At 45.3% G+C, this 14,429-nt stretch overlaps 1 protein-coding gene across 1 annotated transcript in view; it reads left to right on the top strand.

Annotated features, from left to right (window-relative positions):
- CPED1 (cadherin like and PC-esterase domain containing 1) overlaps positions 1-14,429 on the top strand; it is a 644,735-nt gene that overhangs the window by 324,237 nt on the left and 306,069 nt on the right. The window contains exons 12-14 of the mRNA XM_077264976.1: positions 1,769-1,836; positions 9,554-9,583; positions 12,571-12,757. Coding sequence (XP_077121091.1) covers positions 1,769-1,836; positions 9,554-9,583; positions 12,571-12,757 — 285 coding nt within the window. The remainder of the gene's footprint in view (positions 1-1,768; positions 1,837-9,553; positions 9,584-12,570; positions 12,758-14,429) is intronic.

Here is a 14,429-nt window from a genome sequence, read left to right as displayed (position 1 = left end):
TAGGGAAAAATTAAAAAATTTAAAAAAGTATTTATTTCCATTTTCCCATTAGGGTTAGGGTTAGGGCTAGGGTTAGGGTTAGGGCTAGGGTTAGGGCTAGGGTTAGGGTTAGGGCTAGGGCTAGGGTTAGAGTTAGGGTTAGGGCTAGGGTTAGGGCTTGGGTTAGCGCTAGGGTTAGGGTTGGGGCTAGGGTTAAGGCTACAGTTAGGATTGGGGCTAAAGTTAGGGTTGGGGCTAAAGTTAGGGTTAGGGTTTGGATTACATTTACGGTTGGGAATAGGGTTGGAATTAGGGTTAGGGGTTTGTCAGGGTTAGGGGTGTGGTTAGGGTTACCGTTGGGATTAGGGTTAGGGGTGTGTTTGGATTAGGGTTTCAGTTATAATTGGGGGATTTCCATTGTTTAGGCACATCAGGGGCTCTCCAAACGCAACATGGCATCCCATCTCAATTCCAGTCAATTTTGCATTGAAAAGTCAAATGGCGCTCCTTCCCTTCCAAGCTCTGCCATGCGCCCAAACAGTGGTTTACCCCCACATATGGGGTATCAGCGTACTCAGGACAAATTGTAAAACAACTTTTGGGGTCCAATTTCTTCTCTTACCCTTGGGACAATAACAAATTGGGGGCGAAAAAATCATTTTTGTGAAAAAATATGATTTTTTATTTTTACGGCTCTGCATTATAAACTTCTGTGAAGCACTTGGTGGGTCAAAGTGCTCACCACACATCTAGATAAGTTCCTTAGGGGGTCTACTTTCCAAAATGGTGTCACTTGTGGGGGGTTTCAATGTTTAGGCACATCAGTGGCTCTCCAAACGCAACATGGCGTCCCATCTCAATTCCAGTCAATTTTGCATTGAAAAGTCAAATGGCGCTCCTTCGCTTCCGAGCTCTGCCATGTGCCCAAACAGTGGTTTACCCCCACATATGGGGTATCAGCATACTCAGGACAAATTGTACAACAACGTTTGTGTTCCATTTTCTCCTGTTACCCTTGGTAAAATAAAACAAATTGGAGCTGAAGTAAATTTTTTATGAAAAAAGTTAAATGTTCATTTTTATTTAAACAGTCCAAAAATTCCTGTGAAACACCTGAAGGGTTAATAAACTTCTTTAATGTGGTTTTGAGCACCTTGAGGGGTGACGTTTTTAGAATGGTGTCACACTTGGTTATTTTCTATCATATAGACCCCTCAAATGACTTCAAATGAGATGTGGTCCCTAAAAAAAAATGGTGCTGTAAAAATGAGAAATTGCTGGTCAACTTTTAACCCTTATAACTCCCTAACTAAAAAAATAATTTTGGTTCCAAAATTGTGCTGATGCAAAGTAGACATGTGGGAAATGTTACTTATTAAGTATTTTGTGTGACATATCTCTGTGATTTAAGGGCATGAAAATTCAAAGTTGGAGAATTGCGAAATTTTCAAAATTCTTGCCAAATTTCTGTTTTTTTTTCACAAATAAACGCAGGTAATATCAAAGAAATGTTACCGCTATCATGAATTACAATATGTCACGAGAAAACAGTGAAAGAATCACCAGGATCCGTTGAAGCATTCCAGAGTTATAACCTCATAAAGAGACAGTGGTCAGAATTGTAAAAATTGGCCTGGTCATTAACGTGCAAACCACCCTTGGGGGTAAAGGGGTTAAAGATTGTTTTTTGATTTGTGACCTTTATGTACAACCAAGAGGATTATATTGTCATTTTAACCTTTGAAAGCCACTGCTGTTTTGTTTCCTAACTATAGAATTTTATTTGCAGGCAAAAATTTCAAAACAAAGGAGAAAATGAATTTTCCTTTGTTTCAAGAAAAATTGAAAGGAAATCAGGTTCGTATACATACCCATTATTTGTATGTTTCTCTAATAGTATATCTGCAGGCAGTGATAATGGTACCACAAAATGCCACATCATTTCTATACTGCCAGGAATGGAAACCGAACTTACGGTACTTGAATCTCAGCTTTGCTGCTAATTCAGTTGTGGTTGTTAGTGGGAAAAATGTGTGATTGAGAACTGGATCCACATTTGATGGAAATAACCAAAAATATGCAGCAAAAAATATGGAAATGCAAATAATTTTTCACATATTTTCTTATGTAAAGTAATGGTAAAGGTTTCTGTGAAATGTATGCATACATTGCTCTTCATCTCTTTCTTTTGATTTTGTAAGTAACGGTGTCCTGTGTGCGTGCAGTAGTATAACCCTTTTTCAGATTACTGATGACATGTACACAAGTTTTATACATCCAGATGTGTAAATGAATGCAGATTTCCTTTATTTCAGTTCAGTCCATTCAAATTCAGATAAGTATTTGTTTTTAAGAGAGCTAAAATCAAACCAGTGTCTTAGAAACTAGTCCTTGGGTATCATTCATTTGTAATGATTTCCAGAGCCGTAGTCTTACTGAACTAGTGTGAACTTTGTGCTTTACAGACGCATTTACTGATAAAATGTTGGAGAACATCACATTTATTTTCTTTCTGAATCTTTAAATTGATGTGACTGTTCGAGTATAAGAACTATGGTAGGATCATCATTATGGCATGACAGAATTTTGCTAAAGTGCTCTAGCATGTGTATAGAAATATCAACACTTACACTGCAGAATGAGTAAATGCAATTGATCAGTAAATGCTTGGTAAGGCTTGTTATCTGAGATTCTAATATATCCCTCCCTTGTTTTTGGCATGGTAGTTCATATACCGTTCCCTTTGCTTTTTACATTGGAGTTCTTTTCTATTAAATAAAGAACTACCACATAAACTTCAGTTCTAATATTTATATTTTAAAATGGTTTTCCTGGATATTACCTTGATGGTCTATCCTTCCGGTAGGCGTTAATCCATGATCGGTAATGGTTTTAACCCTGCCACGGCCCATTTCTCACTGCGTCCCCTTGACCAACAGTGTTCCTGGTGGAGCATCTTTGCCAAATTCCTGTTCACTTTGTAGCGATCTAGCGGAAAACAGGAGTGGACCCTCTGGACCGTGGGGAGCCCTACCCCTGGGCGAGCGACCTAGGAGAAAACGACCCCTATACAGGGACCGCAAGGAGCAAGCCCAGAGGTCACTTACCCACGGTGAGATACCAGCAGGGACGGCTCCAGAAAGAGAGACAAAAGAAGGCAGGGTAACGAAACGAAATCCGGGAAGCAGACGAAGATCCTAGAGGACGAGGAGACGGGAACGGAGGGAACCTGAGGAAGGAAAACAACCAAGGATCAGAGGTATAACAACAGGAGTAATAGAGCAGGACCTGAAGGGAAACTAGCCAGGGAAGGAGGGGAACCGGAGGGTAGCACGGGTTAGCACGAGGTACAAGCACAGAGTATTGAGCAATACGAAGGGCCAAACGCAATAGCAAAATGCTAAAACAATCAGGCACCAGGAAGCAGGAGGAACTAGCTTTTATAGGAGGAGCAGGAACGGAATTGGACAGAAAGGAACACATGACTTCAGGAGGAGGAGGCAGGGATGCAGAGCCTGCTTCCTATAGGAAAGCTGGAGCGCCTGCGCAGGGAAAGAACACCAGCCGAGCCGGACGTTGCAGCGGTAGCTTGAGAACGCAGGATCGCAGCGCTGGAGCGGTGAGAACGGGGACGCTGGAGCGCAGCGCTGGAGCGGTGAGAACGAGGACGCTGGAGCGCAGCGGTGGAGTTCGTAACAGTACCCCCCCTCTTATGCCCCCCTTTACGAAGAGTAGCAAAAAATTTATTTAAAATACGAGGGGCATCAATGTTCTCCAAGGGTTCCCAGGACCTCTCCTCCGGACCAAAACCCTTCCAGTCCACCAGAAAAAACTGCTTTCCCCGAATTGTTTTAACAGCCAAAATGTCCTTAACCTCAAAGATGTTATCTGTGCTGGCTAGTTGAGAAGAAGTACAAGAGGGAGAATGAAAACGGTTAAAGACGGCTGGTTTGAGAAGATAGACATGAAACGTATTGGGTATTCGGAGCGAGGCAGGCAATTTCAGCTTGTAAGCGACTTCGTTGATTCGACGTAAAATCTCAAAAGGACCGATGAATCGTGGACCAAGCTTGTAGGAAGGAATCTTGAGTCTGATGAATCTTGAAGAAAGCCATACTTTGTCACCAGGAGAGTAAGGAGGAGAATCTAGACGTCTCTTGTCAGCTTGTCTCTTCATTCTAGAAGAAGCTAGTTTTAACGTCTCTTTGACCTCGCCCCAGATGGAGGAGAAGTCGAGAGCCATCGAATCAGCAGCTGGAACACCAGAAGCAGGAAAGACTGGTAAGGGAACACTAGGATGCCGTCCGAAAACAACAAAAAATGGAGACTTAGAAGAGGACTCGCTGGAATGGTTGTTGTAGGCAAACTCCGCTCAAGGAAGTAGTTCGACCCAGTCGTTATGGTGAGCATTAGAAAAATGTCGAAGATAAACAGCCAGAGTTTGGTTGGTACGTTCTGCCTGACCGTTGGTTTGAGGATGATAAGAGGAAGAGAAGTCCAGATTTACCTTTAAAAGCTTACACAAGGCTCTCCAAAAGCGAGAAGTGAATTGAACCCCTCTGTCTGAGACGATGTGCTGAGGGAGACCATGGAACTTGAAGATATTCAGAATAAAAATGTTAGCCAATTCAGGAGCTGAGGGTAAACCGGTTAAAGGAATGAAGTGAGCCATTTTTGAGAATCTGTCCACAACAACGAGGATGACCGTGCAGGCCGAAGAGCAAGGTAGATCGGTGACGAAATCCATTGCGATGTGTTGCCAGGGTGCGGACGGAACCGGAAGAGGAAGGAGAGCTCCATGTGGCAGTCGTCTGGGTACCTTGTTTCTGGCACAAGAAGGACAGGAGGCCACAAAGTCTTCTACGTCTTGACGTAAGGTAGGCCACCAATAATAACGTGAAATGAGAAGGATAGTCTTTCTAACACCGGCATGACCAGCCAATTTGGAAGAATGTCCCCAAGATAAGACTTTCTTAGTGTCAACATCCAAGACTAGAGTCTTACCCGGTGGAGGCTGAAGCATCTGTAAAGGAGCTACGGTGACCATTTTAGTAGGGTCGATGATGTAAGCAGGCTCCTCCAAGACATCAGAAGATTGGAAGGACCTGGACAGAGCGTCAGCTCTTATGTTTTTGTCGCCGGGCCGAAAACGAAGCTCGAACTCAAAGCGGGCAAAGAACAAGGACCACCTAGCTTGTCGTGGATTCAATCTTTGCGCAGTCTGCAAGTAAATAAGGTTTTTGTGATCAGAGAAGATTACAAACGGGTGCACCGAACCCTCCAGAAGGTATCTCCACTCCTCTAGAGCCAATTTGATGGCCAGCAGTTCACGATCACCAATTGTGTAATTTCGTTCAGAAGGTGAAAAGGCTTTAGAGAAGAAGCCGCAAGGAGCTGTTAGACCCTCAGGAGTCTTTTGTGAGAGCACCGCTCCAGCCCCGGTAGAAGAGGCGTCAACTTCCAATATAAAAGGCTTGTTCACCTCAGGGTGATGCAAGAGTGGAGCAGAAGAAAAAGCTTCCTTAAGTTGAAAAAAAGACTTCTCGGCCTCAGGAGACCAGTCCTTGGAGCTGGAACTTTTGTGAGTGAGAAAAGAAAGAGGACGAATCATGGAGGAGAAGTGTGGAATGAATTGCCTGTAGTAATTAGCGAATCCGATGAAGCGTTGGATGGCTTTCACACCGCAGGGTCGTGGCCAGCTAATAATGGCATTAACCTTCTCAGGATCCATCTTAAGGCCGGCGTCTGAGACAATGTATCCGAGGAACGGCAGTGAGGTTTGTTCAAACAAGCATTTCTCTATCTTGGCATACAGGTGGTTATCTCTTAAACGTTGCAAAACCTCGCGAACACTTCTGCGATGTGACGGAAGATCAGAAGAAAAAATAAGGATATCATCCAAATAGACCAAGACGCTCGAGTAGAGGAGGTCCCGGAACACATCGTTGACGAACTCTTGGAAAACCGCGGGAGCGTTGCAAAGACCGAAAGGCATGACTAAGTACTCGTAATGGCCATCCCGGGTGTTGAAAGCAGTTTTCCATTCATCGCCAGAGCGAATCCGGACCAGATTGTAAGCGCCTCGTAAGTCCAACTTAGTGAAAACTCGAGCGCCTCGGAGGCGATCGAAGAGCTCCGGAATAAGGGGCAGTGGATACCGATTCTTGATAGTGATGTTGTTCAAACCCCGATAGTCTATACAAGGTCTTAAGGAACCGTCCTTTTTCTTCACAAAGAAGAAGCCTGCACCAGCAGGAGAGGAGGACTTCCGGATGAAACCTTTGGCTAGGTTCTCTTGTATGTATTCCGACATAGATTTGGTCTCGGCAGCTGAAAGCGGATAAATCCTTCCCCTAGGTGGAGAACGACCCGGAAGGAGCTCCACAGGACAATCGTAAGGACGATGGGGAGGAAGATTCTCAGCCTCTCGTTTGTTGAAGACATCAGCGTAGGACCAGTAAGGAGAAGGTAATCCATCTGGAACCTCAGCAGGCTGGGTACGAGAGACCGGACATATAGACTGAAGACAACGAATATGGCATGAAGGGCCCCACCGAAGTACGTCTCCAGTGCGCCAATTCAGTGTAGGCTCATGTAGACGAAGCCAGGGAAGACCTAGTAGAAAGGCGTAGGAAAGATTAGGCAGAACATAAAAAGCGATCTTCTCGCGATGAAGGGCCCCAATCTGAATCTCCACTTCTTCAGTGACGAGAGAAATCGCATCTTGTAAAGGTCTTCCGTCCACGGAGGCGAGTAGTCGAGGAGTGTCCAAAGAGATTACAGGTACGCGAAGCCTCCGAACCGCTTCAAGGCTGATAAAATTGCCTGCCGCTCCAGAATCCACATACGCTACCTCGGAAGATTGATGCTGGTTAGAGGAAAAAAGAATGGAAAGGGTCAGGGGTTGAGAGGAACCGCAGGCGCCTAGGGAGGCCTCTCCTACCTGTCCTAGGCGGAAGAGTTTTCCGGACGATCAGGACAACTGCGGAGTAAATGGGTTGCACTGCCACAATAGAAGCAGAGACCCTGGGTGCGCCTCTCCTTGCGACGTAGCTCTGCCATTTTAACTCGATCTACTTGCATGGGTTCAGAGGATGGAACCGAAGAGGAAACGGAAACGGGAGCACGAGAAGTACTAGGCTGCCGGAAGGTAGCGGAGACAGGCGGGGATCTCCTCTCTCTCGCAGTCTCCCGCGAACGCTCCTGGAAGCGGAGGTCGATCCGAGTGGCGAGAGAGACAAGGTCCTCAAGAGTAGTTGGGGTGTCACGACCGGCGAGCTCATCTTTCCACCTCTTGTGTCTCCCCTTTTCCTCATAGATTGTAAGCTTGCGAGCAGCAGGGCCCTCATTCCTCCTGGTATCTGTTTTGAACTGTGATTTCTGTTATGCTGTAATGTCTGTTGTCTGTAGAAGTCCCCTCTATAAGTTGTAAAGCGCTGCGGAATATGTTGGCGCTATATAAATAAAATTATTATTATTATTATTATTAATACGGCTGGACAGACCCCGCCAGAAGGCACCCACAAGAGCTTCGTTGTTCCACCCTAACTCCGAGGACAAAGTACGAAAGCGGATGGCGTATTGTCCAACGGTAGAAGAACCCTGACGTAAATTGAAAAGAGACTCGGTGGTAGAGGCCAAGCGTCCGGGCTCATCGAAAACTTTCCGAAAGGTCTCCAGAAAGTCCCCCAGGTGGCAGACAACGGGATCGTCACGTTCCCACAGGGGATTCACCCAGGCTAACGCCTCTCCCTCAAGATGGGACACAATGAACGCCACTCTCGCCCGATCAGAGGGGTACTGAAGTGGCAGAAGTTCAAAGTGAAGGCGGCATTGGTTTAAAAATCCCCTACAAAGTTTTGGATCGCCTGAGTACCTGGGAGGTTTACCCAAACGAGGGGGAGGGTGAGCGGGAGACGGAGGAGTGAGGTCAAGAGAAGAGGCTTGCGGGAGCACAGCTGGGGCTGACTGAAGACTAAACAAACGGTCGTCAATGGAGGCCATATAACTAAGCATGCGGGACTGGGTATCGCGTTGCTGGGCGAGCTCCTGTTGGAGACTAGCCAACTGGGCGGTGTTAACTGGGTCAGAAGTCTGAATCGAGGAAAGGCGAGACTCCATAGATTTCAAAAAGGTCATTATGCGCTGTTGGTTATCGCGCAAATGGGTGAGCTCTTTCTGGGCCGAGAAAGGGGTACCTGCGGGATCCATGGCCTGATTGTACTGTAGCGATCTAGCGGAAAACAGGAGTGGACCCTCTGGACCGTGGGGAGCCCTACCCCTGGGCGAGCGACCTAGGAGAAAACGGCCCCTATACAGGGACCGCAAGGAGCAAGCCCAGAGGTCACTTACCCACGGTGAGATACCAGCAGGGACGGCTCCAGAAAGAGAGACAAAAGAAGGCAGGGTAACGAAACGAAATCCGGGAAGCAGACGAAGATCCTAGAGGACGAGGAGACGGGAACGGAGGGAACCTGAGGAAGGAAAACAACCAAGGATCAGAGGTATAACAACAGGAGTAATAGAGCAGGACCTGAAGGGAAACTAGCCAGGGAAGGAGGGGAACCGGAGGGTAGCACGGGTTAGCACGAGGTACAAGCACAGAGTATTGAGCAATACGAAGGGCCAAACGCAATAGCAAAATGCTAAAACAATCAGGCACCAGGAAGCAGGAGGAACTAGCTTTTATAGGAGGAGCAGGAACGGAATTGGACAGAAAGGAACACATGACTTCAGGAGGAGGAGGCAGGGATGCAGAGCCTGCTTCCTATAGGAAAGCTGGAGCGCCTGCGCAGGGAAAGAACACCAGCCGAGCCGGACGTTGCAGCGGTAGCTTGAGAACGCAGGATCGCAGCGCTGGAGCGGTGAGAACGGGGACGCTGGAGCGCAGCGCTGGAGCGGTGAGAACGAGGACGCTGGAGCGCAGCGGTGGAGTTCGTAACACACTTGAATCGACTGATATTAATTTCCAGTCACTTACATACTCACATTGATCTGGCTGTTTTGGACACTGGTGGAAATATTAGTTCCAGTTACTGGTGAAATATAGCCTCCTGACATCATGTTATCGAGGAATATTCAGCCATCAGAAAGGCATAGATACTGTGCTTTAGCCACACCTTATGTCTCTGATGGCCAGCTCTCCTCTCCAGTTGGGCATTGATATGTGGGTCCTGGTTATAGGTTGACCAGACTAAGGTCTAAAGAAGATGGGCATGAACCAATAAGTTTACTGATTATAAGAGGCAACAATTCACAGTTGCCGCTGTACAGACTTTCAACATTACTTCCAAAGACTAATTCGGGCATTACAAGAAGGAGCTAACTATAGCACACAATCAGGTAACTGCACCCTTGTAGGTTAGACATCTAAAGTAATTGATTTATTTAAAACAGTTTGCACTTCAAAGGTGATCTGGACTGAGAATTATAAATGCATAAATAGCACTATGGTCTACTGCGCTTTAAACTGTATTAGCTATGCATACCGCATATTATACTGTATATCATGCTGTATTTAGTAACTTTTATAAGATTATTTAATAGACTTATTAGAGTCCTTTTTACTTTGCAGATACAGGAAAGTGGGTAAACTGCAGTAATGGTAAGCATAGTGTGATATTGCAACTTATGGTCTGTTGGAAATAAGCTGAAATCAAATAAATGGGACTGATCAGAAATTCTAAACAAAGATTGTAGGCAAAGGTGGTGTTGTTTCTGAGGGGAGAAAAAAACAATGTTCTGCTTTAATCTTTCAAGTGCAGATAAGACCAGGTTAATGTAGCGCCCCCACTGCCGCAGGGCCGAGGGGTACCCGGTACCGGGCCTGTGAGTCTCTGAGCTAGGGTTGTCACGGCGGCTAGGCCCCGGTCCGTGACCCTGCCGTGGGGCGCACAGTGAATAATAGATATGGATGATGGTGGTGACGCTGTAGTGGTGCGGTGCAGTAAATAACGAGGACACCAGGTTGCAGTCTCTTTACCTCTTTACTGAAGATCTCTGGGTCCTCAGTCCGGAATACGGTTCACCAGGCTGCGCAAGTCCGGCCGGTCCAATGGCACCTCCAGAGTTCTCCTCACAGGTGGAAATCGGTGCCTTCCTTCTAGCGCTATGTGTTGTGGTCCTTCCCTGCTGTGCTTACGGAAAGTCCCCCACAACTGTTGTGTCTGTTTCTTAAGTTCCCTCACAACTCGATTAAATGATGTTCTTCTAATCCTCCGTCCCTCCCTGATGTTCTGGTTGGAACGGCACCCGTTTGACGGGTAGGCTCGGAGCTCTTCCGGGACCCTAGAGTCGCCCCTCTCCACAAGTTGCCCCCCAAGACTGCATAGGTGATTTGAGTTAGACAGCCCGCCTTAGACTGACTGTCCTGCCGCTGTTTAGAGTATTGCTTGAAGCTGAATGTTATAATACTCCCTCGGCGTTCCGGCCACCGGTAGTGCGCCTCAGTAGGGTGTTGCTCCGGTCTTACAGCACGACCCCTACTGGTATTTCTCCTTTTGCTTGATCTCGTTTCTCACTCAGCACAATCTATCTCGCTTCTAGTCCTTCCTTGGGCACCGCCGCTACCCGGAGCAGGCGCGGTCCCGTTACGTTCGCTCAAGTTGCCAAGCCTCTGTCAGGATCCCACCCCTGACAGAGACCCTACTGTATCTTCCCCCACAACACCCTCTGCCACAAGGTGTTGCCTGGTTCCAACCCAGTCAGCTTTCTGATCTAACTTCCTGCCTGACCCCCAGTTTACCCACTATGGTGGGGAGTGGCCTAGTGAATAGAACCCTTAGCTCCCCCCGGAGGCCCGACTGTGAAATGTATTGGTGTCTGTGATACCTGATCAGATGAACTCCTTCAGTGCCATCAGACGCACCATAGCTCCCCATAGTGGCGGAGCCACAGTACTGCAACGACCAGGACTCTGGGGCGCTGCATTAACACTTGTGTTAAATTATCCATTATTGTGCTCAGTCACATGTCCCATCATGTTTGCTGGTACAAAAATCAAAATGATAGCTATCATAATGGAAACCAAACAGACCCCATTAAAATGAATGAGGCCCTCCTGGCGCCATTTGTATCCACTATAGGACAGATGCATTCTTTTGTAGAAGTCCTTATAACAGAAAAATGGTACGCTGAACGTTATTGTAAATCCAACATTAGAAAATTAATGTTGACCTTTGACAGGTTGTCCATGGGAAAAGTGATACTACTTTTGTGCTAGTTTGAATATTTTTGCATAAAGTAGTACAATCAAGGGCATGAACAGCAGAGTGATTAACGGCATAAACCAGCACAGTAGGCAGCATGGTGGCCCAATGGTCAGCACTAGAGAAGATCGAATATTTTTAAATTCAGATTTGGCATATTCAGCAACTTTTTCCAAAAAATTAGTTTTACAGTGAATACATTTTCTGCAAATCGCAGATAATAGCACATAAAAGTTTGAAATACTCTTAGGTCTCATAGGACTGTATCCCACCCTTTTTAATATCTTTAGCACAAACATAGCTTTAGTAATATCAAAGTGACCCGCCATAGAATGAGATGATAACCAACAGTCTATTTAATAACACAGTTAAAAAATGACCCCTCTTAGTCATTTGTGATCAGACAGACAGTTCTGTGCAGAGCACTCAAACTGATGGTGTTGTTGTTAGAGGTAACATCATCCTGCTTTAACTGAGATAAGTGACGTGCCATAATGCACTCTGTTGCCACCCCACTAATATGCTTCAAGAGGCAAAGGAGGTCAATTGTGGCCTGCATTTGGTTATACTATTGCTTGGACAGCTGGAGCCAGTGGTGATGATGCTTCTACTGCTTCTAGTGACCCCCACATTCTTTGCTGTGTTATAGGTCATTTTTTATTTTTCATTATCCTGTCCATTCCTATTTCCACTTTTCTTTCACCGCATATTTTATACGAATCTTAACTTTTAACAATCTTTTCAACCCCAATTATTAAACCTTGCCAAAAGGAAACAAGAAATGCTGGTTAGATAGGTACATGTACAGAAAGCAAACTGGACTATTAAAGCAGGTGTGCAAAAATAAACATGCATAGTGCAATGTCTATTTTTGTATTTTTTGGTCCCATTTTTATATGAGTGCTGAAGACCGGCTGAACACACCACTCTGCTAATCTCCGGTGATACTATAAATAGTAAAGAGAGCTGCAGTATGCATAATGGTCCACCATTCCATTCACTTGGGGATCATAAGCTCAATGGGTCTTGTCGCCAGTGGGAGTCCCAGCATTCAGACCCCCCAGTGATTGGGAAGTTATCCCCTATCCAATGGATAGGGGAGAACTTTTAAACCTGAGAATACCTCTTTAAGTTATTGCACTGATGGACAGTATATGTCTATCTGTACAATTATAATAGAAAAATATCTGCTGCTTAGTTTTTTTTCTCTTGTTTTATCCTATACATGATGTTATGTTTATATGTAAACATCGCTGCTGTTTTGCAGATAGCTTACTTACGTCTTACCTGCTAGGGTTAATTGCCGTATTCAAGGAACAATGCTGGCAAGCCATGTTATAATTCTTATAATACCAACTCATCACTCCTTTGTGTCTTGGAACAGATAATGATACACCATCTTACATCAGTCGTATCTTCAGCTATCCACCTCTGGACTTGACTCCTGAATTCAACCCAAAGATAAAAGACTATTATGCAGAGCTGCCATTTGATGTAGTGTCAGTAGAAATTGGCGCAGAGCCTGCAAACTGCAATAGCCAAGTGCACCTGGATGACAAGAATGGACCACGGTAAGCAATGATAGCAGAAGTGAAAATAAAAAATGTTGTTTTTTGTTTAGCTTCCACTATTTTAGATTTAATATTTAGAAAATGCTCAAAATACTAAGAAGTCCCATGCAGCTGCAGTAAAGGAAAATGCACATACTGATATAATGTATAATTCACCTTATGGTCAAGCTGCATTTTTATTTTACATAGAAATGCAAAATCCCTCAGTACATTGAAGGGAAACTGTCATGTGAAAAGCACTATGGAGTTAATCTGCAGGTTAATATCACTTTAAAGCTGCCCGATGTCCACACAGAGAGCCCCATTGCCAGGATGAAAAGATCAGTGCATAGTGAGCGGCAGCTGTAATTACGCCCCACCACTACCTGACAGGTGAGTCATCATTAGAGCTGGCAATCAGTCAGTGGCGGGGCGCAGTTACAGCTGCCACTCAGTATGCACTTCGGTGATAGTGAACGGTGACTGAAGCCATGACTGGCCCACACCTGTGACTGAAAACCCAAAGCTGTCGGTTAGAATGGAAGTTAATTTCCTGCCAGCAGTGGGTCACTTAGTGTGGGTGCCTGGCAGCTTCAGAACACTATTAACCTGCAGACTAACCCAGCAAGGGTGGTAAATACAAATATAATAAATATATAAATATTAAATAAATAGTAAATACAATTTTTTAATATACAAGTTTAAACGTGAACCTACTTGCCAAAATACAGGAAACTTGATGGCATCTAGGCAGAAACTAAATGTGTAAATTGTTTATGGGGTGCTAACACACTGTAGTGCTGTCACAGAGGAAGTGCTGCTGCAGAACACGGTCAGTCTAATGCAGGCTACTAGCAAAGGTTTTGCTTTAAAGAGGATCTTTAATGTTTAGTATTCGGTCTGGTGTGCAGGGATTTTTTATATTTAACAAGGTGTAAACTGATATATAGGTTAATTGGAAAAGATTCAGTATAACTTTTAATTTATTAATACAGTGCTCAAAAAATAAAGGGAACACTTAAACAACAGAATATAACTCCAAGTAAATCAAACTTCTGTGAAATCAAACTGTCCACTTAGGAAGCAACACTGTCTGATAATCAATTTCACATGCTGTTGTGCAAATGGAATAGACAACAGATGGAAATTATTGGCAATTATCAAGACACACTCAATAAAGGAGTGGTTCTGCAGGTGGGGACCACAGACCACATCTCAGTACCAATGCTTTTCTGGCTGATGTTTTGGTCACTTTTGAATGTTGGTTGTGCTTTCACACTCGTGGTAGCATGAGACGGACTCTACAACCCACACAAGTGGCTCAGGTAGTGCAGCTCATGCAGGATGGCACATCAATGCGAGCTGTGGCAAGAAGGTTTGCTGTGTCTGTCAGCGTAGTGTCCAGAGGCTGGAGGCGCTACCAGGAGACAGGCCAGTACACCAGGAGATGTGGAGGGGCCCGTAGGAGGGCAACAACCCAGCAGCAGGACTGCTACCTCAAGGAGGAACAAGAGGAGCACTGCCAGAGCCCTGCAAAATTACCTTCAGCAGGCCAAAAATGTGCATGTGTTTGCACAAACGGTTAGAAACTGACTCTGTGAGGATGCTCTGAGTGCCCGACGTCCACAGATGGGGGTTGTGCTCACAGCCCAGCACTGTGCAGGACACATGGCATTTGCCACAGAACATCAAG

Source organism: Ranitomeya variabilis, chromosome 5, assembly GCF_051348905.1.
Source record: "Ranitomeya variabilis isolate aRanVar5 chromosome 5, aRanVar5.hap1, whole genome shotgun sequence".
In the NCBI taxonomy this organism is placed as follows: domain Eukaryota; kingdom Metazoa; phylum Chordata; class Amphibia; order Anura; family Dendrobatidae; genus Ranitomeya; species Ranitomeya variabilis.
Note: the sequence above shows the minus strand (reverse complement) of the source record. Positions and strands in the feature narration are given on the sequence as shown.